Source organism: Chlorocebus sabaeus, chromosome 6, assembly GCF_047675955.1.
Source record: "Chlorocebus sabaeus isolate Y175 chromosome 6, mChlSab1.0.hap1, whole genome shotgun sequence".
Lineage (NCBI taxonomy): Eukaryota > Metazoa > Chordata > Mammalia > Primates > Cercopithecidae > Chlorocebus > Chlorocebus sabaeus.
The window spans coordinates 56399235-56427070 of record NC_132909.1 but is presented as its reverse complement, the minus strand read 5'-3'; the positions used below and the strand labels follow the sequence as shown (position 1 = coordinate 56427070).

The window sequence follows — 27836 nt, the reverse complement described above, 5'->3', positions numbered from 1 at the left end:
ATTCTTAACTGGGCATGGTGGCTCACACCTGTAATCCCAGCATTTTGGGAGGCCTAGGTAGGCAGATCACAAGGTCAGGAGATCGAGACCATCCTGGCTAACATGGTGAAATGCCGTCTCTACTAAAAATACAAAAAAATTAGCCAGGCATGGTGGCGTGTGCCTGTAGTCCCAGCTGCTGGGGAGGCTGAGGCAGGAGAATGGTGTGAACCTGGGAGGCAGAGCTTGCAGTGAGCTGAGATCACACCACTGCACTCCAGCCTGGGTGACAGAGCAAGCCTCCATCTCAAAAAAAAAAAAAAGAAAGAAATAAGTTATTGTAATGATATAAATGGCTTTTTGAATCCAGTTGAGTGTTTTCCCATCAGGCACTTCAAATGATAATGATGCTCTAATTTGCATGCATTGTTGGAACAGTCATCCAGCTGCTGGCTTGATCCCGGCTGAAAGAGCATACCAGCTGCAAATTGACAGAAGAATCTGATACATGTGAAGCTGGGGACTTGGAGGTTTTGTCTGGCGCTGCATCCACCAGGAGCCCCCTTCTGGTCTCCTCCAAGAACTGCACCTTGGCTTCACCGCCTTTCCTTGGCACCTGGAACATGGACTCCTTCAGTATCTTCCAGTACCTGGATCCACAGTGACACAGGATGTTCGTGGTGGACAGCGAGTGTCAGACGTAGGGATCAAAGACACACCTCCAGACCTCACTCCATACTGGCCATCCTGACAGGAGCCTTGGATGAGGCTGCTCATGGCTGTAGATGACACACCAAGGAACTAGAGCTTTTCAGATGCCACCTGGCCACACAGAGAACACCTTTTCAGATGTTCTCGGCCACAGCGGTGTTACTCGCTCCTGTCAACATCCACTGCATTCTGTCAAATGTGTGTCATTTAAAGACCACAAGACATAACAAAAATTAATTCATTAAAACTTCCTGTATTTTATTTTTTAAACTGAGATAGGGTTTCTCTCTGTAGCCCGGGCTAGAGTGCAGTGGTGCAATCACAGCTTACTGCAACCTCAAACTCCTGGGATCAAACAATCTTCCCGCTTCCCAGGTAGCTGGGACTACAGGTACATGTCACCACATCTCGTTAATTTTCAAAATTTTAGGAGACATGAGGTCTCTCTATGTTGCTCAGACTGGCCTCAAAGTCTTGACCTCAAGCGATCCCCCCGTGTTGGCCTTCCAAAGTGTTGGAATTACAGGTGTGAGCCACCATGCCTGACTTAATTTTGCTTTTACACAGACACACACACACACACACACACACACACACGAAAATTGCAATTTCAGGAGCCAAGACTTAGGACATCATTGATTCCTGATGGGGTTGGTCAAAACAAAACCAAACAGGACCACAAGATGGCGGTATTCCATAACAAGCTTTATTGCACGGCACTTAGATAGGTTTGCATGTAGGCGATGTCCCTTCCAGCAGGACTCCTTCCAGAGGAGCTCCTGGAACAGAGGAGAGTTAGAGGCAGGGTTTAAGTGTCTAGGTGATGTCATTCAGTAGCAAGGTGGGGAGAGTCTGCATCATAGAACTCTGAAAGGCAAAAATAATTTGGAGTTTCTTATGGCTATAAGATTTGTCTTCTCTGTGATTAATAGGTGTTGGGTGCAATTTTGTGGGGTATGCAAAGTAGGCAGGCTCTAAACGACTAAACATATGCTTATTTGTGCAATATTTATAGCAATGGATTGTGTGAGAATTTGAGCTTGGTGCTGGTGGGCTTTGAGCTGTCAGGTCCCTGTCTGCCTGCTGTAAAGAAATAAATGGGGGCCGGGCACGGTGGCTCACGCCTGTAATCCCAGCACTTTGGGAGGCCAAGGCAGGCGGATCACGAGGTCAGGAGATTGAGACCACGGTAAAACCTCGTCTGTACAAAAAATACAAAAAATTAGCTGGGCGCAGTGCTGAGCGCCTGTAATTCCAGCTACTCGGGAAGCTGAAGCAGGAGAATGGCGTGAACCCACCAGGCGGAGTTTGCAGTGAGCCAAGATGAGGCCACGGCACTCCAGCCTGGGCGACAGAGTGAGATTCTGTCAAAAAAAGAAAGAGAGAGAGAGAGAGAGAGAGAAAGAAAGAGAAAAAGAAAGAAAGAAAGAGAGAGAGAAAGAAAGAAAAAGAAAGAAAGAAAGGAAAGAAAGAAAAAGAACAAAAGAGAAAGGAAAGAAAGAAAGAAGAAAGGAGAAAGAAAAAGAAAGAAAGAAACAAAGAAAGAAAAAGAAAGAAGAAAGAAAGAAAGGGAGAGAAAGAAAGAAAGGAGATAGGGCTGATAGAAAGACATCATCTTTGGCTCATTTATATAGCAAGTGACAACCAATGTCGCTCAAATTTTCTTGCTTCTGGACCTGCACCATCCACTCATATCCACATCTCATTCTTCCTGGAAACTGCCATGGAACACGCAGACCTCCGTATCCACTTTTGTCAGCAGGGACACCCACTTTTGAAAAGCCACGGACCCCTTGCAATGAAGCTGCAGACATAACCATTTAACTCAACCTGCCTGGAAAGGGAAAGTAAATGTTTTCTTCCCAGTTTTTGCTAGGGAAATCCAGGCACATAAATGTATTTAGTAGCTCAATGATTTAAATTTCAGGGCTTGTGTCCGTGTGTTATTGGAAAAGCATTTTAGGCTGGCTGTCATGATTCATGCCTGTAATCCCAATACTTCGGAGGCTGAGGCAGGAGGCTAACTTGAGGCCAGGAGTTCCAGACCAGGCTGGACAACTCCACCTCTACAAAAAAATAAAATAAAATAATAAGCCCTGCATGGTGGTGCACACCTGTAGTTGTAGCTACTTAGGAGGCTGAGGTGGGAGGGTTGCTTGAGCCCAGGAATTCAAGGCTACAGAGAGCTATGATCACACCACGAGGCCTGGGCAACAGAGTGAGATTCTATCCCTAAAAAATAATGCATTTGAGAATTTTAGCAAATCTAAGTACATTTGGAGTCTGCTAATATTACTGTATGTGGGACTTTGGTGGGACCATCCCTAAGGATTTAGTAATAAAATGTCCCTTTATATTGTTGAGAATTTTAAATAATTCTTTGAAGCAGTTATGTTCTGGTAAATATTTAATAACTGGCTCCTGAGTGGCATGGGGCACTGATTTGCAGTGTTTGCCGATTCCTGTGGTGTAAATACTCCCACTGTGGCTGATTTCAAGGTACAGATGTGATACCACTAAATGTGAAGCTGAGAAGAGATGCATGCAATTGCTGCTGGTTGATGTTCCATTGTATACAGAGAAGTAGATCCAGTTTGGTTTGTAACAGTTACATATGAGGTTTTGACTCTGCATCTCATGCTGTTGGAGCTTTTTAAATTTATTATTATTATTATTTATGCAGGGTCCTGCTCTGTTGCCCAGGCTGGAGTGCAGCGGTGCAATCATACCTCACAGCAACCTTGATCACCTGGGCTGAAGTGAACCTCTTACCCATCTCTTGAATAGCTGGGACTATAGCCATGTGCCACCATGCTGGGCTAATTTTTTAAAAATTTTTTGTAGAGATGGGCTCTCACTATGTTCCCCCATCTGGCCTTGAACTCCTGGCCTCAAGCAATCCTCCTACCTTGGCCTCCCAAAGCACTGGAATCACAGGCATGAGCCACTGAGCCCTGCCTCTTTGATTTCTGAACTATGAATATGAATGTTTTGCCTATTGAAAAAAATCAAATGAAGTAAAGGTATAAATAGAACAGGTCTCACACTGCACAAAGGATGTGGAGAAATTATGACTTTCATACCCTGCTAGGGGGAATGCAAAATGGTGCAGACACTGTGCAAAACAGTCTGACGGTTCCTCAGGAAAGTTAAACATAGAATTGCCACCTGACATAGCAATTCCACTCTTCTGTTGCAACCCAAAATAATTGAAGGCTGGTACTCAGATAAGTGTACGTGAATGTTCATAGCAGCATGGTTCACAATAGCCAAAAGGTGGAAATGACCCAAGTGTCTGTCCACCCACGGACGAATGGATAAACACAACGTGATTTATTCATGCAACGGAATATTATTCAGCCATAGCAAGGAACGAAGCCCTGGCACGTGCTGCAATGTGGATGAACCTTGAGAACATTATGTGGGTTGAAAGAAGCCACACACAGCTGGGCGCGGAGCGGCTCACACCTGTAATCCCAGCACTTTGGGAGGCCAAGGCGGGCAAATCACGAGGTCAGGAGATCGAGACCATCCTGGCTAACACGGTGAAACCCCGTCTCTACTAAAAATACAAAAAACAACTAGCCAGGCGACGTGGCAGGCGCCTGTAGTCCCAGCTACTCGGGAGGCTGAGGCAGGAGAATGGCGTAAACCCAGGAGGCGGAGCTTGCAGTGAGCTGAGATCTGGCCACCGCACTCCAGCCTGGGCAACAGAGCGAGACTCTGTCTCAAATAAATAAATAAATAAATAAGATAGTACAGGCCAGCGTGGTGGCTCATGCCTGTAATCCCAGCACTTTGGGAGGCTGAGGCGGGTGGATCACTTGAGGTCAGGAGTTTGAGACCAGCCTGGCCAAGATGGTGAAACCCTGTCTCTACTAAAAATGCAAAAATTAGCCAGGTGTGGTGGTGCATGCCTGTAACCCCAGCTACTTGGGAGACTGAGACAGGAGAATCGCTTGTACCTGGGAGGTAGAGGTTGCAGTGAGCCGCGATCATACCATTGCACTCTAGCCTGGGCTACATTAGTCTAAAAAAAAATTAAAAAACAAAAAATAAATAAAAAGTAAAGAAATAAGATAGTAAACAAAAGAGGGGTGTTGAAATTCCTACTGTGACTAATCCATTGGATATGTGAATAACTTTTTTTTTTGAGACAGAGTCTCACTGTGTTGCCCAGACTGGGATGCAGTGGTTAGATCTTGGCTTACTGGAGCCTCTGCCTCCCAGGTTCAAGCGATTTTTCTGCCTCAACCTCCTCCCGAGTAGCTGGGATTACAGGCACTTGCCACCACGCCCAACTAATTTATTGTATTTTTAGTAGAGACGAGGTTTCACCATGTTGGCCAGGCTGCTCTTGAACTCCTGACTTTAAGTGATCCAACCACCTCTGCCTCCCAAAGCGCTGGGATGACAGGCGTGAGCCACCACACCTGGCTCTATTTTTATTTTTAATATGGCAAAATACGTATAACACTAAACTTACTACCTTAACCATTTTTAAGTGTACAGTGGTAAATTTTATGTAATTTTAAGTCATCAAAATTTTAATTTAAATGCTCACATAGACTTGTGGCTACCATATTGGACAGGGTCAATTTTCAGTTTTTTCCTTGAGTCAGTCATCTTGTCCTTGCATAATTCATCACTCTTTTATCAGCTGGACTTTGAGACTTAGAAACGACGAAATTTTCTTGCTGCTGTATTTCAATGAGGGGTATAATATTTGATTACATTATGTTGTTAGGGCTGGGCCTGGTGGCTCACGCCTGTCATCCCAGCACTTTGGGAGGCCGAGACGGGTGGATCACCTGAGGTCAGGAGATCGAGGCCAGCCTGGCCAACATAGTGAAACCCCGTCTCTACTAAAAATACAAAAATTAGCCTGGTGTGGTGGCGGGCGCCTGTAATCCCGGCTACTCGGGAGGCTGAGGCAGGAGAATCGCTTGAGCCCTGGAGGCAAAGGTTGCAGTGAGTCATGATGGCGCCATTGCACTCCAGCCTGGGCAACAGAGCAAGACTCTGTCTCAAAAAATAAATAAAATATAAAATAAAATAAAATAAAATAAAATGTTGTTAGAACAAGCAGCACAACTGGCATAAACAGGTTTGGGAACACACAGCTTGCGCTCAGTGAGCACACGGCAAGCCTGGTATGGAAGTGGATGCATGTGCATTTCAGAGCAGCCCTGCAAGGGTTCCATACGAACCAGGGACCTTGCATGTTCTTTGGGGGATAGACCTTGGGTTAATGGATGAGTTGGTTAACTGGGTGTCTTGGAGGTTGGCTGAGAGCGCCCACTGTTCTTGACTCTTAAGACAAGATGGCACATGAGGTGAAAGCAGGTGCCCCAGTGGAGGATCCTAGAGCCAGCCAAGTAGTGAGGAACCAACCGCCCCCTTGCCCAGAGGGGTACTGGTGGAGGACACACAGGTGACTCACACTGCCAGGTGAGTCCCCCCTTCCCCATTTCTGGTGTGAACACCTGGATTCTTTGACAGTGTTACCCTTGGCTTGAGTTCACTTTGCCCTTGGCTCTGAGGGAGAGGGAGTCTCCTGGGGTCTGCTGGATTAGAACAGATGAATTTTGCCAAATGAATGCTTCTCTTTCTGCAGCTGTTGCCTTTATGCAATGCCATTTCTATCTTCAGTTCTTTCTCCATTAAAATGTGAGCCATGGCCTGGAATGAACTTCATCCCTCTGTGTGGAGGAAGTATCCTCAACTGCCCAGACAGGCTCAGCTTCGGGTCGGTGTAGGAAGAACGCCTGGAAGGGAGTGGGGAGTCGAGCTCAAAAACTAACAGCCAAGACTCTGGGACGGTGGTCAGCTCAGAGTCCTCAGGGAAGCAGGTGTGGGACGAGAGTACATGTTATTATCTTACCTGGGGCAGGTGGGATGAGAGTATATGTTACTATCTTACCTGGGGCAGGTGGAATAAAGGTAAGAGAAGGCAAGTGGAGGATTTCAGTGACATACAATGACTGCCTTTGTTGCAGAGAGCTTATTGGGAAGCAGATGAGAGGAACTGAGCTTGCAAAAGGTTTGTTTAGAGGGATGGATACTGATGGAAGGGAAAGAGAAGGGAAGGGAAAGAAACAGGATTGCAGGGGGGGGGGAGAGAGAGAGAGAGAGAGAGAGAGAGAGAGAGAGAGAGAGAGAGAGAGAGCGAGCATGAGAAGTCCAGCTGCCTCCAGCTCTGTAGCTGGGATGGCCCCTGAGTTGTCCTGATTTGGGGAGAGGGGCCTGAGATTTTATGCCTCCACGCGGATGTTGGTGGCCCAGGGAAGGGAACAAGACCCTGGATGAGGAGGTGCTATTCGGCAGACGCTGACCTGAAGGGGTGGACAGCAGAGGTCTGCTTCGGGTAACATTCCCAGAAGCTGGGGCACACGTCTTTCATCGCTGAAAAGACCTGGGTAGCACAGCAGTGTCCTCCTCATCCTTGTTGAAACTTGTCTGGGATAGCTATGGACAGACTTCCTCTAAGCAGATTTACTTTTCCATGGTGAGAGGGTGTGTGTGTGTATGTGATTTTGTGTCTCTATGAAGGTGTGAGTGCATATGTGTGTGTCACACTGTATGGAACTGTGTATGCCTGCATGTAATTATGTGCACGTGTGTGATCGTGTCTCCATATGAAGGTGTGAGTGCATATGTGTGTGTCACACTGTATGGAACTGTGTATGCCTGCATGTAATTATGTGCACGTGTGTGATCGTGTCTCCATGTGAAGGTGTATGCGAGTGTATATGTGTGTCATACTGTATGTAACTGAGTGTGTATGTGTGCATGCGTGTAATTATGTGCACGTGTGTAAGTGTGTCGTACTGTGTATGTGTATATAACTGTGTCTGTTCGAGTATGTGTGTGTGAATGTGTGGTGACTGTATGTGCAACTGTGTGTTGGCACGAGGGTGTGTGTGCATCACTTTGGGAGGAAATGCATGTGTCTGTGCGTGTCTGTAGGAGAGTGTATATGAATGCATGTGTGTGTCATAAGGTATGTGTGTATGAGGGTATGTGTGAGTCTGAGCGAGTGTGTGCATATGTGTGTGAGTGTATATATTTGGTATCTGTATGAGAGTGTGTGAGAATGTGGGGTGTGCAAGTGTGTGTGCAGGGGTGAGGACCTGAGTGTGATTGTATATGTGACTGTGTCTGCATGAGGGGGTGTGTGCCTGTGTGTGACTGTATTTGCATGATGGCACACAGGAGTGTGTGTGTGTGTGATGATTACGTGTATAATTAGGTGTATGTCAGTGCATATATGTGTGTGTATATAATTGTGTGTCTGTGTGAGGCTATGTGAGAGTGTGATCATGTGTGTGCATATGTATGTGAGTACATGTGTATATAATTGTGTGAATGAGGGTGTGTGAGAGTGTCTTGAGCATGTGCATGCATATGTATGGGAGTGTGAGTGTATGTAATTGTGTGTATGTATGAGGCAGTGTGACCACGTGTGTCCATATATGTGAATGTGGGAATGCATATATGTAATTGTGTGTGTGTATGAGGGTGTGTGAGAGTGTAAGCATGTGTGTGCATATGTATGTGAATGTGTGTGTGTGTGTGTGTAATTGTGTCTGCATGAGGCTGTGTGACTATGCGTGTCCATATGTGTGTGTGGGAATGCATATATGTAGTTGTGTGTCTGCATGAGGGCCTGAGCATTGTGACTGTGTGACCATCATACATTGTGTGTCTGACAGTGTACATATGTATGAAATTGGATGTCTCTATAATGAGGCATGTGTGTGATGGCATATGTGCATGACTATGTGGATGAGCGTACATGCATGTAATCGTGTCTGTAGGCGAGTGCATGTGACTGTGTGTGTGCACATGTGTGTGTGTGCATGCCTGCCGGTTTGTGTCTGTATGAAGGCATTTGAATTGTGCGAACAGGTGTGATTATGGGAGCATGTTGTGAGTTTGAGTGTGTGTATGTGAGTGTGCTTGTGACTGTGCCCATGGGAAGGTGTGTTTGAGTGTGTGTGAGTACCTGTGAATGTGAGAGTGTCTGAGAGAGCGAGCGTGTGTGCAACTTGCATAAATCTGTCTGGCACCAGCAAAATGGCTCAACCATCATTAGAGACAGAGGTCCCTTCCCTCCTATTGGGGACCTCCTATCAAGAGGTCCCTTGACCTGCTCCCTCCCCTCCAGCTTCACCCCTGTCCAAGGAGGCTGCTTCTCATCCCTGGATTCTACTGGGCGGGGGGCTGGGGAAGGGCGTCACCTCCTTTCCTTTACAGGCATGACCAGACGTGGCCCCCACCACTTATGCCCACTTCCCACAGGGCAGGACGTAGCCACCCGGACACGCCATGCAGTCAGGGAGTCTGGGAAACATTCTCGTTAGGTGAGGGCTCTGGGGAAGAAGGGCTGGTGGACATTGGTGGACACTGGCTCTCCTAGCACAGCTGCCCAGGTGCTCTGCAGAGTGGATATTTGTGAAACATTCGAAAAGCCCCGTGACCAGGCCCGGTGGCTCACACCTGTAATCCCAGAACCGTGAGAGGCCAAGGCGGGCGGATCACGAGGTCAGGAGTTCAAGACCAGCCTGGCCAACATGGCGAAACTCCATCTCTACTAAAAATACAAAAGATTAGCCAGGTATGGTGGCGGGCGCCTGTAATCCCAGCTACTCGGGAGGCTGAGGCAGGAGAATCGCTTGAACCCGGGAGACGGAGGTTGCAGTGAGCTGAGATCACACCACTGCACTCCAGCCTGGGCGACAGGGCAAGACTGGGTCTCAAAAAAAGAAAGAAAAGAAAGAAACCACTCCCAGACTCCCTGCCTGGGTGGGATCCTCTGATCAAGCCCTCAGCATGCCTCGGAACTTCTCTTCACAATAAGTTTGCATTTGTTTGTGTGACTCCAGGCCTCCCCTTATTTTCTTGAACAGGCCTCATCTGGTTTTGTTCATCTTTTTTTTTTTTTTTTTAAGACGGAGTCTCGCTCGGTCGCCCAGGCTGGAGTGCAGTGGCGCGATCTCGGCTCACTGCAAGCTCCGCCTCCCGGGTTCACGCCATTCTCCTGCCTCAGCCTCCGGAGTAGCTGGGACTACAGGCGCCCGCCACCTCACCCGGCTAATTTTATGTATTTTTAGTAGAGACGGGGTTTCACCGTGTTAGCCAGGATGGTCTCGATCTCCTGACCTTGTGATCCACCCACCTTGGCCTCCCAAAGTGCTGGGATTACAGGCGTGAGCCACCGCGCCCGGCCTGGTTTTGTTCATCTTTATGTCTCCAGCATCCAGCACAATCCCTGGCATTATGGTCATGGCTCCATAAAAATGTCATGAACACACAAAGAAGTGCGTGCATGCACGAATCAATTAACAATGCATGAAAAAGCAATCTCCCCGTCCTGGAAGCAGCTTCCCCTAGGGTGGGGGTGGGGTGCGGAGGCAGGGACAGCCAGTGATGTCACAAGAGGTGGCTGGGATGGAAGGTTCTGGAAGGTTGAACGGGGTAGAAGGCCTGTTGTGGAGGGAAACCACCCAACCTCCTGCCTGCCACCACCACCATCATCCTGGCTGGACAGAGAGGGTGACGGGGGCTGGGAAGGGGCAGCTCATGTTCAGGTTTCCAGGAGGGGCTACTTGTTTACTGTCTTTGCAGGAAGAAGAAAACACCTGAGTGACCAGATGTCCCAGCTCCAGGTGCCTTGCCAGATGGCCAGAACCACACCTCTTGAAGAGTGACAGGTGCCAGTGGTATGGGAGAAGGGCACGCGTTTTCTTTTTTTTTTTTGAGACAGGGTCTCACTCTTTCTCCCAGGCTATAGTGCAGTGGCATGATCTCAGCTCACTGCAACCTCTGCCTCCCAGGCTCAAGCGATCCTCCCACCTCAACCTCCCAAGTAGCTGTGATTACAGGCGCCCGCCACCACGTCCAGCTAATTTTTTTTTTTTTTTTTTTTTTTTTTTTTTTTTTTTGAGACTGAGTCTCACTCTGGCGTGATCTTGGCTCACTGCAAGCTCCACCTCCTGGGTTCACGCCAGTCTCCCGTCTCAGCCTCCTGAGTAGCTGGGACTACAGTCACCCACCACCACGGCCAGCTAATTTTTTGTATTTTCTTAGTAGAGACGGGCTTTCACCGTGTTAGCCAGGATGGTCTCGACCTCCGATCTCGTGATCCGCCCACCTCAGTCTCCCAAAGCGCTGGGATTACAGGCGTGAGCCACCGCACCCGAACCCTACATGGCCTTTTAAAATTGCAAAACATATAATGCATGTAAAATAACACAAAACATACCTGTACGATTTAATGAATAACAATAAATATCTGTGTGCCCTTTTCACTTCGTGAAATCGAATATTACTAGTAACTTACAAGTCCTCTGTGGAGAACTCCTGAGCTCAAGTGCTCCACCTGCCTCGGCCTCCCAAAGTGCTGGGCTCAGAGGCATGAGCCACCACGCCCAGCCTGCATGCATTTTTGCACATCTGCTGGGGGTGAAATGATCGTGTGATTTTTAACGTGCGGTTCCCTGATGACCAAAGCTCCTGAGCATCTTGTCCAGGATTTATAGCCCATCCAGGCTCCTCTTTTGTGACCTGCCTGCTTACATTTTTCGTCATAAAACACTGGGTTGTTAACTTTTGTCTTTTAAATCCAGAGTTCTTGTCATACTCCGGATACTAATTTTATTTGCCCGTTTTGCATTACCATAAAGTAATACCTGAAGATGGGTAATTTATAAAGAAAAGAGGGGCCTGGTGCGGTGGTTCACGCCTGCAAATCCCAGCACTTTGGGAGGCCGATGTGGGGGGATTGCTGGAGGTCAGGAGTTCAAGACCAGCCTGGGCAATATGGCGAGGCCCCCAGCTCTACAAAAATAAAAATAAAAATAAATTAGCCAGGCATGGTGGCATGCACCTGTAGTCCCAGCTATCTGAGGGGAAGAGAGTCCCAGGCAGAGGGCTGGTGTAAGAACCACGTGCATGTTAGAGGGCTTCATTCACCAAAGCGTTTACTCAAGTTGTTGCCTGCTGTGTTCCTGCGCTCACTGATAGAAACATTTACAGTCCATAAAACATTACTGCAAATCTAGAATTCAGAACAACTGCTTGATTCTTGTATCGAGTACACTCTTTATCATGAACAAAATCGCACAATTTTCCTCCCTGAAAGCCACTGGAAAAATCAGTTTCAATAAATATCAACCAATAATTTGGCCTCCACTTCCCCCAGGGGACAAAGTTGACAATATCTGGGGACATTTTTGACTGGAATAAATTGATATTTAGAATTTGTGATTTTAGGCCAGGCGCAGTGGCTGACACCTGTAATCCCAGCACTTTGGGAGGCCGAGGCTGGTGGATCACCTGAGGTTGGGAGTTTGAGACCAGCCTGACCAACATAGAGAAACTCTGTCTCTACTAAAAATACAAAATTAGCCAGGCATAGGCTGAGCGCAGTGGCTCACGCCTGTAATCCCAGCACTTTGGGAGGCCGAGGCGGGCGGATCACGAGGTCAGGAGATGGAGACCATCCTGGCTAACATGGTGAAAACCCATCTCTACAAAAAATACAAAAAAATTAGCCGGGCGTGGTGGCGGCGCCTGTAGTCCCAGCTACTCAGAAGGCTGAGGCAGGAGAATGGCGTGAACCCAGGAGGCGGAGCTTGCAGTGAGCCAAGATCGCGCCACTGCACTCCAGCCTGGGTGATAGAGCAAGACTCCATCTCAAAAAAAAAAAAAAAAAAATTAGCTGGGTATGGTGGCCTGTAATCCCTGCTACTCAGGAGGCTGAGACACAAGAATTGCTTGAACCCAGGAGGTGGAGGCTACAGTGAGCCGAGATTGTGCCACTGCACTCTAGCCTAGTCAACAAAACAAAACCCCATGTGATCTTAAGTCTGATTACTGATAAATGTTTTCTAAAGAGATGGCATTGATTTTACCACAATGAATGAGAGCACCTGTTTTCCCACATTTTCATAATAGAAAATATTGTCAACTTTTTTTATCTTAGTTAACCTGAGAGGTGAAAACTGCATCATATTTTCTATTGTATTTCTCATAGGACTGAGTTTGAGCATGTTTTCTTCTTCTTAAAAGTCATTTTTTAGTTTCGGATAATTATCTGTTCGTGTCCTTTGCCCACTTTCCCTTTGGGTTTTGGTCTTTTTCTGACTAACTCCTCAGGGTTCTTTACATATGAAGGAAATCAACCTTTTATATTTTGGATGTATTGTCCATATCTTTCCCTAATTTGTGGATCTCTTGATTTTTGTTTATGGTATTCTTTGCTATGTGGAAAATTTAAAAATTTTATGTAGCAAGATCTATCCTGTTTCTCCTTTAGGCCCTTTGAGTTTTCATATTAATACTACCTTTAAGAGAAGGTAAATGTGTGGTCCCATGAGAGTTTCTTTCCCTTGGGAGGCTTCAAAATGTTTTCTCGCCCACAGAGTTGTGTATAGGCCCAGACTTTTTCTGCAAACTCACAGATTGAATACCCTCTGGGGCCGGGCGCGGTGGCTCAAGCCTGTAATCCCAGCACTTTGGGAGGCCGAGATGGGCGGATCACGAGGTCAGGAGATCGAGACCATTCTGGCTAACACGGTGAAACCCCGTCTCTACTAAAAAATACAAAAAACTAGCCGGGTGAGGTGGTGGGCGCCTGTAGTCCCAGCTACTTGGGAGGCTGAGGCAGGAGAATGGCGTGAACCCGGGAGGCGGAGCTTGCAGTGAGCTGAGATCCGGCCACTGCACTCCAGCCTGGGTGACAGAGCGAGACTCCATCTCCAAAAAAAAAAAAAAAAAAAAAAGAATACCCTCTGGGTTTTACAAATGCTGTAGTATCTGGCATGCCCGCCACTCTCCTCTCCTCCCAGGCCCAGGACAGGCATGACCAATGGATCCCAGGATGCTAGGCAGACATGACTAGTGGATGGAGGAGTTGGCCTCATACCTACAGCCCCTTTACCAATCCTGTTCAACTCCTGCTTTTTTGCCTTGCAGTACTGTGAAGCATGGTTTCTGCACACCTTGAATGATTGGAACCCCAAAGACTCAAGAAGGAGCTAAAGATCTTGAAGTAGACATGAATAAAACACAAGGTATATTGCACTAAAGAGTGCGTGGGAGAGAGAGAGGCACATTGATTCCACAAAGGCTCTTTGCAGAGGAGTCTGGATCTAGAAAGACGTAGCCATTCCTTGCCTGACCCTGCTGACCCCCACCCTCCACCCTTTTTTTTGAGACAATGTCTTGCTCTGTCATGCAGGCTGGAGTACAGTGGTGCCATCATAGCTCACTGCAGCCTTGACCTCACAGGCTCAAGTGATCCTCCTGCCTCAGCTCTCCAAGTAGCTGGGACTACAGGTGCACACCACCATGCCCAGCTCTGTATTGTTTTTGGAGAGACAGGGTTTTGCTTTGCTCCCCAGGCTGGTCTTGAACTCCTGGGCTCTAGCAATCCTCCTACCTTGGCCTCCCAAAGTGCTGGAATTACAGGTGTGGGCCACCATGCCCAGCCTGGGGCCTATTTTCTACTCTTGATAAGGTGTTGAGGTAGTAGGGCAAGTGGTTCACGTAATTCAGAACTCTGCTCTACTGGTCATGTGACACTGGGCAAGTCACTTGCCCTTTGGAGGCCTCATTTGCATATCTGAATGATGGGGGCATTGATAACAGCACCTCCCTGTCAGGATGGTGAGCCCAAGTGGATAAAGTACCCAGGAACCATCCATGTGGATATGGTGTGGATATGATCATAGTGACTTATTAACATTAGGCTGTAATCATTTTACTGCCAGAGCTAAAGTCAAGGGACATGGTGACATCATAGACAGCTTTGATACCAGTGGGCTGGGGGAGGTCCCCAAACGCCGGTGGGACCTTGAACCCAGCCATTGTCCAGGCTCTTGACACTATCGAGAGTGAATTCAAGAAACAAGTCAGAAAATAGTGAAAGTGGGCCAGGCGCGGTGGCTCACGCCTGTAATCCCAGCACTTTGGGAGGCTGAGGCGGGCGGATCACGAGGTCAGGAGATCGAGACCATCCTGGGTAACATGGTGAAACCCTGTGTCTACTAAAAAATACAAAAAATTAGCAGAGTATGGTGGCAGGTGCTGTAGTCACAGCTACTCAGGAGGCTGAGGCAGGAGAATGGTGTGAACCTGGGAGGCGGAGCTTGCAGTGAGCCAAGATCACGTCACTGCACTCCAGCCTTGGCCACAGAGTGAGACTACGTCTCAAAAAAAACCAAAAAACAAAAAAACAAAAAAAAAACTGAAAGTACTGAGGTTTATGGCAAATAAAAGTACTTGCATTGCAAAGTACATATTCAAGGAGAGGGAGTGTGGGAGTACTTGAAAAATAGCGTCACGCACAAAAGGAGTTTGGGGACCTTTATGGGTCCAAGGGGTGGAATATTTATCTAAATCTCTAGAAAACTGGCTGGCCTCAGCACTTTGGGAAGCTGAGGTGGGCAGATTGCTTGAGGCCAGAAATTTGAGACCAGCCTGGACAACATGACAAAACTCTGCCTCTTAAAACTACAAAAATTAGCCAGGTGTGGTGGCACATGCCTGGAATGTAGTGAGTCTCAACTCACTGCAACCTCTGCCTCCCAAGCTCAAGTGATTCTCGTGCCTTGGCCACCCAAGTAGCTGGCATTACAGGCATGCACCACCATGCCTGGCTAATTTTTTTTAACAAAGTGCCCCAAACTGAGTGTCTGAAACAACAGAAACGTATTGTCTCACAATTCTAGAGGCCAGATTTCTGAGATGAAGGTGTGGGTAGTGAGGTTGCAGTGAGCCAAGATCGCACTACTGCATTCCAGCCTGGGCAACAGAGTGAGACTCCGTCTCAAAAAATAATAATAATAGGCCAGGCATGGTGGTTCACGCTTGTAATCCCAGCACTTTGGGAGGCCAAGGCAGGCGGATTGCCTGAAGTCGGGAGTTCGGGACCAGCCTGACCAATATGGAGAAACTCTGTCTCTACTAAAAATACAAAAGTAGCTAGGTGTGGTGGTGCATGCCTCTAATCCCAGCTACTTGGGAGGTTGAAGCAGAATTGTTTGAACCCGGGAGGCAGAGGTTGCAGTGAGCTGAGCCTGGGCAAGAACAGCAAAACTTCATCTCAAAAACAAAAATAAAACAAAATAATAATAAAAAAAATAAGATGGGGCCAGGTGCGGTGGCTCATGACTGTAATCCCAGCACTTTGAGAAACTGAGAGAGGATTGTTTGAGCCCAGGAGTTTGAGATCAGCCTCAGAAACACAGTAGAACCCCATCTCTACAAAACATTAAAAAATAAAATTAGCTAGGCATGGTGGTGTTCACCTGTAGTCCCAGTTATTTGGAAGGCTGAGGTGGGAGGATGGTTTGAGCCTAGGAGGTCGAGGTTGCAGTGAGCTGTGATTGTGCCAGTGCACTCCAGCCTGCTGACAGAGTAAGACTGTGTCTCCAGAAAAAAAAAGAAAAGAAAAGAAAAAACAAACAAAAAAACAAAAAACAATGGACAGAACAAAAATAGCAGGACAGATGTGTGATAATATATAGTAAAATGCTAGCAGTTGTAGAATCTAGGTGTTGGGTAAGAAAGTGCTTGGTATACAATCCTTTCCACTTATTAAAATTTTTTTTTGGGGGGGAATGAAAAAATAAATAAAGAGAAAGGAAGCTTGTCTTGCCAGTGTTGACCACATAACTTCACCCTAAAAGGGGATTAATTCAACTCTCAGCACCTTAGGTCCAAAAAGACACCAACCGCCCCCTATCCAAAGTTGTTAAATAAATTAAAACATTTGCCACCCAACTCTGGTAACTATTTGCAGTTACTCCCAGGCTGTGGACCACCTGTCGAGATGGAGAAGTCCTTCTGAGGCTATCCAAACATGGACCGGGCCATGAGACTCCGATGACCATCCCTGAATTTTTTCGAGAGTCAGTCAACCGATTTGGAATTTATCCAGCCCTTGCATCCCTGAACGGCAAAAAATGGGAAGTTCTGAATTTCAACCAGTACTATGAGGCTTGTCGGAAGGCTGCAAAATCCTTGATCAAGGTAAGATCCATTCATTCATTCTCCTTTGTTCAACCATTCATTCTGAATAGGTAATACACATACATATATGTGGTACAAAATTCACAGGGCACCAAAAGATACAAAGGTTAATTGGTGAAAAATTTCCCTCTGATTCATGAGCCTCAGACATCTAGTTCCTCTCCAAGGAAGCAGCCACCATTGTCAGTTTTTTGTGTATCCTTTTGGGAAATAGATTATGTATATATACATAAAATACAATTTTTATATATGCACATTTTTACACACATAATAGCCTACTACACCCATGGTTCTGCATCTTGCATTTGTCCCTAACATACTATCTCTTTGTATTAGTTAGTTGCTGCTGCATAACAAATTATCCCAAAACATACTGACTTGAAATGACAAACATTTATCATCTCACAATTTCTGTGGATGGAGAATTTAGGAGCTACTTTGAAATTGGGTGGGTTCTGGCTCCAGGTCTCTCATGAGGTTGCAGCCAAGCTATCAGCTGGGGCTGTCTCATCTGAAGGCTCAACCGGAGCTGGAGGCTTTACTTCCAAACTTACTTACCTAGATGGCTGGTTGTTGGCAGGAAGTCTCAGCACCTCATTCCATGGCCTTCTCCACAGAATTGCTTGAGAGTCTTCACAGCATGGTTGCCAGTCCTCCCTAGAATGAATGAAGCAAAAGAAAGAGGGAAAAAGGCTGGGGTCAGTGGCTCATGTCTGTAATCCTAGGGCTTTGGGACATTGAGGCAGGAGGATCACTGAGCCCAGGAGTTCAAGACCAGCCTGGGCAACATAGGCCCCAGTCTCAATAAAAAATTTAAAAATTAGCCAGGTGTGGTGGCACATGCCTGTAGACCCAGCTATCAGGAGGCTGAGGTGGGAGGATCACTTGAGCCTGGGAGGTTGAGGCTGCAGTGACCTGTGATTGCACCATTGCACTCCAGCCTGGGCAACAGAGTGAGATCGTGTCTTAAAGAAAAAAAAGAGAGAGAACCATGTGCTTGGGCTGGGTTTCTTCTTGGTGGCCCCATCCTCATACTATGTCGCTGTGGCTAGTTCATCTCTCCTGAAAGATAGTCTCCTTTAGCCATATTCTTAGTTCCGTGGAGTTGAAGGTCCCCCTCCTCCTCTAAATCTTGGAGACCTGACCGAGCATGGTGGCTCATGCCTGTAATCCCAGCACTTTGGGAGGCCAAGGTCGGCCGACCAAGGTCAAGAGGTCAAGAGTTTGAGACCAGCCTAGCCCACATGGTGAAACTCCATCTATATTAAAAATACAAAAATTAGCCAGGTGTGGTGGTGCATACCTGTAATCTCAGCTACTCAGGAGGCTGAGGCAGGAGGATTGCTTGAACCCAGGAGGCAGAGGTTGCAGTGAGCCAAGATTGTGCCGTTGCACTCCAGTCTGGGTGAAACTCCGTCTCATAAAACAAACAAACAAAAACAAAACTTGGAGACCAAAGTAAAAACAAAACCAAAAAGAAAAACAAACAAAACTACTTGCAGTCCCAAGTAGAAATTAATCAGTGTAATTATTATTAATAGGCATTAATAAAAACACACTCTGTCCACAATAAAGCCAGCCTTTTGGTCACTGAAACGCTTGCTGTCTCATCCTGAGGTACCAGCAGGCTAATGTCTTCCAAATAGTTCCTTTTCCCCAAAGAACAGCAGATCATTGCCAGCCGTGATCCTGTATGACTAAAAGAGCCGACAATGTTGGTTGGCAGTACCCAGAACAAAGAGGGAGTTTTCCCCTAAGGATGCTTACTTTTGTTTCTGAGTTTCCTGGTTTATTCTCAGCCACATTCAGGACAAGTCTGTACCTTTACATGTGCAACTTTTTTTTTTTGAGACAGAGTCTCACTCTGTTACCCAGGCTGGAGTGCAGTGGTGTGATCTTGGCTCACTGCAGCCTCCGCCTCCAGGTTCAAGCAATTCTCCTACCTCAGCTTCCCAAGTAGTTGGGACTACAGATGCATACCGCCACGCCTGGCTAATTTTTTGTATTTTTAATAGGACGGGGTTTCACCATGTGGGCCAGGCTGGTCTCGAACTCCTGACCTAAGAGATCCACCCGCCTCGGCCTCCCAAAGTGCTGGGATTACAGGCATGAGCCACCATGCCCGGCCCTACAAAAATAATTTTTAAAAAATTAGACTCCGTGGAGCAGGCCCATAGTCCCAGCTACTTAGGAGGCTGAGGTGGGAGGATTGCTGGAGGCTGGGAAGTCGAAGCTGCAGTGAGCTATGATCACCCACTGCACTCCAGTCTGCGCAAAAGAGCAAGACCCTGTTTCTTTTCCTTTTTTTTGTCGCCCAGGCTAGAGTGTAATGGCGCAGTCTGGGCTCACTGCAACCTCTGCCTCCAGGGTTCAAGCAATTCTCCTGCCTCAGCCTCCCAAGTCGCTGGAATTACAGGCATGTGCCACCATGCCCGGCTAATTTTCTGTATTTTTAGTAGAGATGGGGTTTTCACCATGTAGGTCAGGCTGGTCTCGAACTCCCGACCTCAGGTGATCCACCCGCCTTGGCCTCCCAAAGGGCTGGGATTACAGGCGTGAGCTACCATGCCTGACCTACATATGCAACTTATCACCACTATCTGATACCATTCCTTGAATACTTTCATTAAAAATAAAAACAGGGCCAGGCACAGTGGCTCACGCCTGTAATCCCAGCACTTTGGGAGGACGAGGCAGGCAGATCACGAGTTCAGGAGATCAAGACCATCCTGGCTAACACGGTGAAACCCCATCTCTACAAAAAAAAAAAAAAGTAGCTGGGCGTGGTTGCGGGAGCCTGTAGTTCCAGCTACTTGAGAGGCTGAGGCAGGAGGATAGTGTGAACCCGGGAGGCGGAGCTTGCAGTGAGTCGAGATTGCACCACTGCACTCCAGCCTGGGCGACAGTGCAAGACTCGGTCTCAAAAAAACCCCAAAAAACAAACAAACAAAAAACAATATTACACCTCAGATTTTAGGCTCAATGCTGTCTCCCACTCCGTGTGGCTACTTTTGTTTTGTTTTGAAACAAGGTCTCACTCTGTTGCCCAGGATGGAGTACAGTGGTATAGTCATAGCTCACTGCAGCCTCGAACTCTAGGGCTCAAGTGATCCTCCTGCCTCAGTTACCCAAGTAGCCGGGATGACAAGGGTGAACCACCATGCCTGGCAAACTTTTCTACTCTTTTGTAAAGACAGGGGTCTCACTGTGTTGCCCAGGCTGGTCTCGAACTTCTGACCTCAAGCAATTCTCTCACCTCAGCCTCCCAAAGTGCTGGGATTACAGGTGTGAGCCACCACGCCCGGCTCCATGTGACTACATTTGACTCTAACGTCACATATCCTAATGATGTAACATCTCCGTGTTTATGCTTTGTTTTTCTGTTTTTTTCCTTACCAGCTGGGCTTGGAGCGTTTCCACGGAGTTGGCATACTGGGGTTCAACTCTGCGGAGTGGTTTATCACTGCTGTTGGCGCCATCCTAGCCGGGTAAGGTCCCTTGGCTTGGTTCACAGTGAGGATTAAGGAGCCGCTACCCTGGGCCTGGGACCCCTGGGCTTGTTCGGTGTGAGATGCAAACAGGAATTTTGGATGAATGCCCTGGTTAGCAGGCAGGATAGATGCACAAACAAATTATTCTGATCACAGGTCATACGCAATAACACCCATTAGACCAGTGGTCTCAGACCTCTTGGTTTTCTTCAGCTGCAGAACTTTTTGCAGACAAAATAATAATCACAGCATTTAGAGGCTTCTGATTATGTGCACAAGCACTGTGCTCCGTGTGTACGATCCTGGAAGACCTCACGACAGCAATGTGAAGTGGGTCCTATCATCCCCTATCTACAGATGAGGGAACTGAGGCTCACACAGCCAGTGGGCAGTAGAGTCAGCACTCTGCTCTAAAAATAAAAATTAAAAAAAATTTTAAAAACCCACAAAATGGCCAGGCATGGTGGCTCATGCCTGTAATCCCAGCACTTTGGTAGGCCAAGGTGGGCAGATCACCTGAGGTCAGGAGTTGGAGACCAGCCTGGCCAACATGGTGAAATCCCATCTCTACTAAAAAAATATATAAAAATTAGCTGGGTGTGGTGGTGGGTGCCTGCAATCCCTGCTACTTGGGAGGCTGAGGCAGGAGAATTGCTTTAACCCGGGAGGTGGAGGTTGCAATGAGCCAAGATCATGCCACTGCACTCCTGCCTGGGTGACAGAGCAAGACTCTGTCTCAAACAAACAAACAAACAGCTCCTAAACACACACGAAGCCGGGCGTGGTGGCTCAAGCCTGTAATCCCAGCACTTTGGGAGGCCGAGACGGGCAGATCAGGAGGTCAGGAGATTGAGACCATCCTGGCTAACACGGTGAAACCCCGTCTCTACTAAAAAATACAAAAAACTAGCCGGGCGTGGTGGTGGGCGCCTGTAGTCCCAGCTACTCGGGAGGCTGAGGCAGGAGAATGGCGTAAACCTGGGAGGCGGAGCTTGCAGTGAGCTGAGATCCGGCCACTGCACTCCAGCCTGGGCGGCAGAGCGAGACTCCGTCTCAGAAAAAAAAAACACACACACACACACACATGCACACACACAAATAAAAGAGGGAATTCCTCTAGTTATATTACCTGGGAGTTAGGGAGGGTCTGGGATATCCTGACGTTAACTTCCCATGACACTGACTGTGTTTTGTTCACCTCAGGGGTCTGGTTTACCCGGTTACTCAGTATTTAAATAAATGATGAGAACCCAGTCCCGATGCCACCATACCAGTGGGGTTTTTCTGTTTGTCTGCTTTGGGGTTTTTGTGAGACAGAGTCTCGCTCTGTCACCCAGGCTGGAATGCAGTGGTGTAATCATAGCTCACTGCAGCCTTGAAGACCTAGGCTCATGCGATCCTCCCGCCTCGGCCTCCAGAGTAACTGGGACTATGAGCACACACTACCACATCCGGCTAATTTCTTTTTTTTTGTAGAGATGGTTTCTTGCTATGTTGCCCAGGCTCTAATCACGAAAAAAAAAAAGTAAAAATAAAATATTGATTTCTTTTTGAGCTGGTAATTCTACCTTTGGGAGTGTCACTTAAAGAAACAAAACCAAAACATGAGAATATATTTTAGCTTATACACAAAGATGCTTCTTGGAAGTGCTATTAGTGATGGCAAAAAGTCAGGGACAACCTACGTGTCCCACAGCTGGGGATTAAACCATGAGATGCCTTCTGGATGGGATTCCGGGTAATATTTTGAAATGATGGCTCTGAAGACCACATTTTAAACATTTTTGATGTCAGAGGTGACAAAGCAGGTATCAAAATCTTTATACACTGTATGGTTACAACTATGCTTAACATTTAAAATACCAGGCCAGGCGCGGTGGCTCACACCTGCAACCCTAGCACTGTGGGAGACGGAGGTGGGTGGATCACAAGGTCAGGAGATGGAGACCATCCTGGCTAACACAGTGAAACCCCATCTCTACTAGAAATACCAAAAAATTAGTCAGGCGTGGTGGCGGACACCTGTAGTCCCAGCTACTTAGGAGGCTGAGGCAGGAGAATGACGTGAACCCAGGAGGCAGAGATTGCAGTGAGCCGAGATCGCACCACTGTACTCCAGCCTGGCCGACAGAGCGAGACTCCGTCTCAAAAAAAAAAAAAAAAAAAATTAAAATACCAATTATTAATATAGCAATTATTGCTGGTCACTCTTACCCATATGATATCATTGACTGTTCATGGTAGCCCTTTGAGGTAGGTGCCAACATGATCCCAAGTAATAATGATGGTGTCGATAATCTGGGACCCATCGAGGTTAAGTGGCTTCCCCAGAATCACGCTGTGGTTGGATAAAGATCCTGAGACCTGAACTCATTTGTTTGAGTCAAAATTAATAATAACAACAGCAACAACAACAGTAGCAGCAGTCACAGCTATGAAAAAATTGAGAGGCTGGGCACAGTGACTCATGCCTGTAATCCCAGCACTTTGGGAGGCTGAGGTGGGAGGATTGCCTTAGCCCAAGAGCTCAAGACCAGCCTAGGCAACATAGCAAGATTCTGCCTCTAAAAAAAAAAAAAAAAAGAAAAAGATGCTTTTAAAATTAGCCAGGCATGGTGGTGTGTGCCTGTAGACCCAACTACTTGGGAGGCAGAGGTGGGAGGATGGCTTGAGCCCAGGAAGTTGAGACTGCAGTGAATTATGATCACACCACTGCACTCCAGCCTGGGCAACAGAGTGAGACCCTGTCTGTAAAAAAAAAAAAGAAAAGAAAAGAAAAGAAAAAGAGAAGGAAGGAAGGAAGGAAGGAAGGAAGGAAAAGAAATTGAGGGTAGTGACTAGAAATAAATATTAACATTAGTTATATCTCATCATCGAGACTAAGAACATCCTAATATGTTATATTCTATTTTTCAAATTTTTATGAGCATATACTACCCCATCTTACAGGGAGTTGAAATATATATAATATATAATATATATAATATATATTCTTTCTTCCTTCCTTCCTAATAGTAATATTATATATAGTATAGATAATATTATATATATATAATATATATATTTTGCTTCACAGGGCTGTTATGAAGATTCAATAAGAGATTCAATAAGATTCAATAAGAAGATTCAATAACCCTTAGCACAGTGCTTAGCAAATAGTATGTGCTTAAGAACGATGATGAGAGTAACCATCTCAAATAATTATAATGTGCCTCATTCCCTGACATTAAAAGCACAACAACTAGATCAACAGAGCAGACAGCAAGAAATAGCTCCATGCATACATGGTCACTGGCTTCCAACAAAGCCAGCAGAGTAATCCAGTGGTGCTGGACCAACTGGATATTTGTATGGAAAAATAAATCAGCCCTGATCCCTACCTCACATCGTATGCAAAAATTAAATTGAGATGGATTACAGACCAAATCATGCAAGTCAAATTCTAAAGCTTCTGGAAAAAGGAAAGCATGGAATGGTTTCACAACCTGGCGGTAGCGAAAGATTTCTTAGACAGGACACAGAGAGCAAAAAGCATAAGAGAAAAAGTTGCCAAATAGGACTTTTTATTAGCATTAAAAAGTCTTCTTATTAAAAGACACCAATAAGATGAACAGTTGCTGAGCATGGTGGCTCACGCCTGGAAGCCCAGCACTTTGGGAGGCAGGGGCGGGTGGATCACTGGAAGCCAGGAGTTTGAGACCAGCCTGGGTAACATGGCAAAACCCCTTCTCTACAAAAAATACAAAAATTAGCCAGGTGTGGTAGTGCATGCCTGTAATCCCAGCTACTCAGGAGGCTGAGGCAGGAGAATTGCTTGAATCCAGGAGGTTGAGGTTGCAGTGAACTGAGACTGCACTACTGCATGCTAGCCTGAGTGACAGAACTAGACCCCATCTTAAAAAAAAAAAAAAAAAAAAAAGATGAACAGGCAAACTGCATACTTGGGAGAAAATATTCTTAAAACTCAAATTTCTGACAAAGGACTGGTATCTAAGATATATAAAGGAATTCTGTAACTCAGTAATAAAAACGTAAAAAAAAAAAAAATAATTGAAAGGGGCAAAAGATTTCAACAGAAATGCCACAAAGGAAAGTAGCCAAAAGGCACGTGTAAAGATGCTCAATGTCATTATCCATTGAGAAATGCAAATTAAAAGCAAAAGAGGATGCCACCTGCAAGCACAAAAGGTCGTGAATGATGGGAACAGGAGCTGAGTGAGGAGTTCAAGTCCTAGGTCTAACACCTACTTGCTATGTAATCTTGAGTAACTTCACTGCCAGGTCCTTGTTTTTCTCATCTGTAAAATGGGGTGTTGTGAGTGTTCCACGACCTGTTGTCATAGTGACATCATAGGAGCTGTCACTCTTATCATCATTGTCATTTTTGTTGTCTTCATCGTTAAGTTGGGGAGGGAGGGAAGCTGGTGCTGTGGCTGCAAACTTAAGAACTTGCCTGCAAACCTTTCCTCTCTCTTGACCTTTCAGACCATTCTGCCTTTAAGGTGTGTTTGGATGCACACACGAATGTGTTTTCTTTTCCCAGGGGTCTCTGTGTTGGTATTTATGCCACCAACTCTGCCGAGGCTTGTCAGTATGTCATCACTCATGCCAAAGTGAACATCTTGCTGGTTGAGAATGATCAACAGTTACAGAAAATCCTTTCGGTAACCCCCTACCCAGCAAACCCCTATACACTGCCTGCCAAAGTCACCCAGGGAGACCTCAGGGCTCTGGGGAAGTGTTCTTTTTCTCCCAGGTAAATTCTAATGAGGGCCATTAGAATAAGGCCATACATCGGTTCAGCAAGAGTCCTCCGTGATCTCATTAGTATACGTGGTGAAGCTGATGTTTGGAGAAGCAGAGTGAAGTGGAGGAGTTTGATTTCCAATTCATATTAACTTAGTTTAATATTCAGCCTCCATTTCTTTTCTTTTTTTTTTTTTTCTTTTTTTTTTTTCCCGAGACAGGGTCTCACTCTGTCCCCAGGCTGGAGTGCAATGTCGTGATTGTAACTTACTGTAGCCTTGAACTCCTGGTCTCAACTGATCCTTCTGCCTCAGTCCTCCAAGTAGCTGGGACTACAAGCATGTACCACCATGTCGGGCTAACTTTTTTTTTTCTGAGACGGAGTCTCGCTCTCTCGCCCAGGCTGGAGAGCAGTGGCGTGATCTCAGCTCACTGCAAGCTCCGCCTCCTGGGTTCACACCATTCTCCTGCCTCAGCCTCCCGAGTAGCTGGGACTACAGGCGCCCGCCATCACGCCTGGCTAATTTTTTTGTATGTTTTAGTAGAGATGGGGTTTCACCATGTTAGGCAGGATGGTCTCAATCTTCTGACCTCGTGATCTGCCTGCCTTGGTCTCCAAGTGCTGGGATTATAGGTGTGAGCCACTGCGCCAGGTCTGGGCTAATTTTTAAAACATTTTTTGGGCCAGGTGTGGTAGTTCACACCTGTAATCCAGGCACTTTGGGAGGCCAAGGCAGGCAGATCACCTGAGGTCAGAAGTGTGAGAACAGCATGGCCAACATAGTGAAAATCCATCTCTACCAAAAAATACGAAAATTAGTTGGGCGTGGTGGTATGCACCTGTAGTCCTAGATACTGGGGAGGCTGGGGTGGGAGGATCGCTTGAACCTGGGAGGTGGAGATTGCAGTGAGTCAAGATTGAGCCACTGTACTCCAGCCTGGGCAACAGAGTGAGATCCTGTCTCGAAACAAACAAACAAACAAAAACCTTTTTTTTTTTTTTTGTAGAGACAGGGTCTTGCTATATTGCCCAGGCTGCTCTTGAACTTCTGGCCTCAATTGATCCTTCTGCCTCAGCCTCCCAAAGTGCTGGGATTATAGGAATAAGCCCCCATGCCTGGCCTTAAGCCCCCACGTAAAAATATTTATCTATTATTTTATATACATCCCACTGCTAATTATTTTTTCTTTTGGAAGTGTGATGATTTCAAGCCTGTGCTTCTATATAATTTTCTTCATTTCTTGTCATTGTCTTCATTTCTAGATGCTTTTGTTGTTCTCTTCTATTTCTTGCCTAAGTTCTATCGCTTCCTGTTTCACTTTTTTCTAGTGTCCTGCTGTCTCTTCCCTGAGTGCTTGTATGTTTGCTTTGTGTTCTTTCTTTCTAGCTGTGTTTGCTTCATTACATTGTTAGTTTTATGTTGGAATGTTTGGTTACAATTTTCTTTTGCATTGTGTTGAAATTATCCAGTGAGTTTTCTTTGTGTACAGTGAAATTTGGCTCCTGTGTTACTTTTTTTTTTTTTTTTTCATTGTAGTGTCTTTGTATGGCTATTGTGGAAACTTTAAATTTCCTACATGTTTGAATGAGTTGCAGTTTGCTGATTCAGCTTTTGGCAGGAGGGTCCTGGAGAGGAGAGGAGTCCTTGGGAGGGGTGAGCCTAGATGGCTAGGTTCATCATTCAGCTCAAGGACCACTGTGACTGTTTCTTGAATACATGATTTCATGACTCTGAGTCACTCATTTCTTCACTTTTTAACATCTCTGGAATCGAGATGTGTCTTTTCATTGATGGCATTCTCTGATCACTACTAACCATATGTTTTCTCACATTTTACTATCTCCAAAATTTGGGTACAGTTTCCAGATTCAGTGAAAACCTAGCTAGACTCAGCAAAATACAACACTTTCTGCTGCCTGGCTTCCTTTGACTCCTAATTCCTGACTTGGTTCAGTAAGGACAGACCTCTACCTCTGGCCTGGAGCTTTTAAAAATTCTTTTCTTTTTTCTTCTTCGTCTTCTTTTTTTTTTTGAGACAGTCTCACTGTGTCATCCAGGCTGGAGAGCAGTGGTATCATCTTAGTTTGGCTCACTGCAACCTCTACCTCCCAGGTTGAAGCGACTCTCGTGCTTCAGCCTCCCAAGTAGCTGGAACTACAGGTGCACACCACCACACCTGGCTAATTTTTGCATTTTTTTTTTGAGATGGGATTTTGCCATGTTAGCCAGGCTGCTCTTGAACTCCTGGCCTCAAGTGATCCAATGGTCTTGGCCTCCCAAAGTGCTGGGATTACAGGCATGAACCACTGCTCATAAAATTACTTTCTTAAGTGATGCATCTGTGGTTCCCAAAATTCATGTCATACCTGTTTGTCCTCTTCTTAGCAGAACACACTATGGGGTGGGTGTTAGTGGGTGGGTGGGATCCTTCTTCCATCTGGAAATGCTGGCTTAATTTGAGTTTTCCATAACTGGAAAATGCCACATACACAACCTTCCCCTCTACACCCACCTGGCTGCTATGGATTTCTGTCCTGATTCTAGGAGGTCCAGCCTTAAGTGAATAAAGAAATATCTGAATTATTTCTGACTCCTAGTTTCATTGAAGGTGAAGTCTGTGGAGGATTTATTGTTCCAGTTGCTATGTCTAGAAGATTCAAAACCAGGTTCCTGACATGCTCCTTCCAAATTGGATGCCCAGCTCCACTTGGAGATCTTTGATCTGGGGAAGTAATCACAGATCCTCCTCTGCTTAAACCCTCTAATTCTCTTGCGGTTTTCTGTGGGAGTTAAATAAACTCCAAACTCCTCATCTTTGCCTCCAAGGCTCCGCTGATCTGGGCCTCACCATTCTTTCATGCCCCCT

The 27836-nt window shown here is 46.3% G+C and overlaps 1 protein-coding gene and 1 long non-coding RNA gene across 5 annotated transcripts in view; one reads left to right on the top strand and one right to left on the bottom strand.

Moving 5' to 3' along the window:
- Nucleotides 1-1096: 1096 nt before the first annotated feature.
- The window catches only part of LOC140711920 (uncharacterized), a 64512-nt gene continuing 37772 nt past the window's right edge, over nt 1097-27836 (bottom strand). For 2 of the 4 annotated variants that reach the window (XR_012093259.1, XR_012093258.1), the window contains 3 exons: nt 20128-20330; nt 17290-17388; nt 1097-1557 (listed from right to left, as the gene is read on the bottom strand). This is a non-coding gene — a long non-coding RNA (uncharacterized lncRNA). Of the gene's footprint in view, nt 1558-17289; nt 17389-18034; nt 18149-20127; nt 20331-27836 lie in introns of all 4 variants that reach the window. The other 2 variants (XR_012093261.1, XR_012093260.1) reach the window with 2 other exon arrangements.
- The window catches only part of ACSBG2 (acyl-CoA synthetase bubblegum family member 2), a 43185-nt gene continuing 28852 nt past the window's right edge, over nt 13504-27836 (top strand). The window contains exons 1-4 of the mRNA XM_037994611.2: nt 13504-13769; nt 16502-16731; nt 20131-20219; nt 24766-24886. Of these exons, the coding sequence (XP_037850539.1) occupies nt 13703-13769; nt 16502-16731; nt 20131-20219; nt 24766-24886 (507 nt within the window). The 5' untranslated portion in view covers nt 13504-13702. The remainder of the gene's footprint in view (nt 13770-16501; nt 16732-20130; nt 20220-24765; nt 24887-27836) is intronic.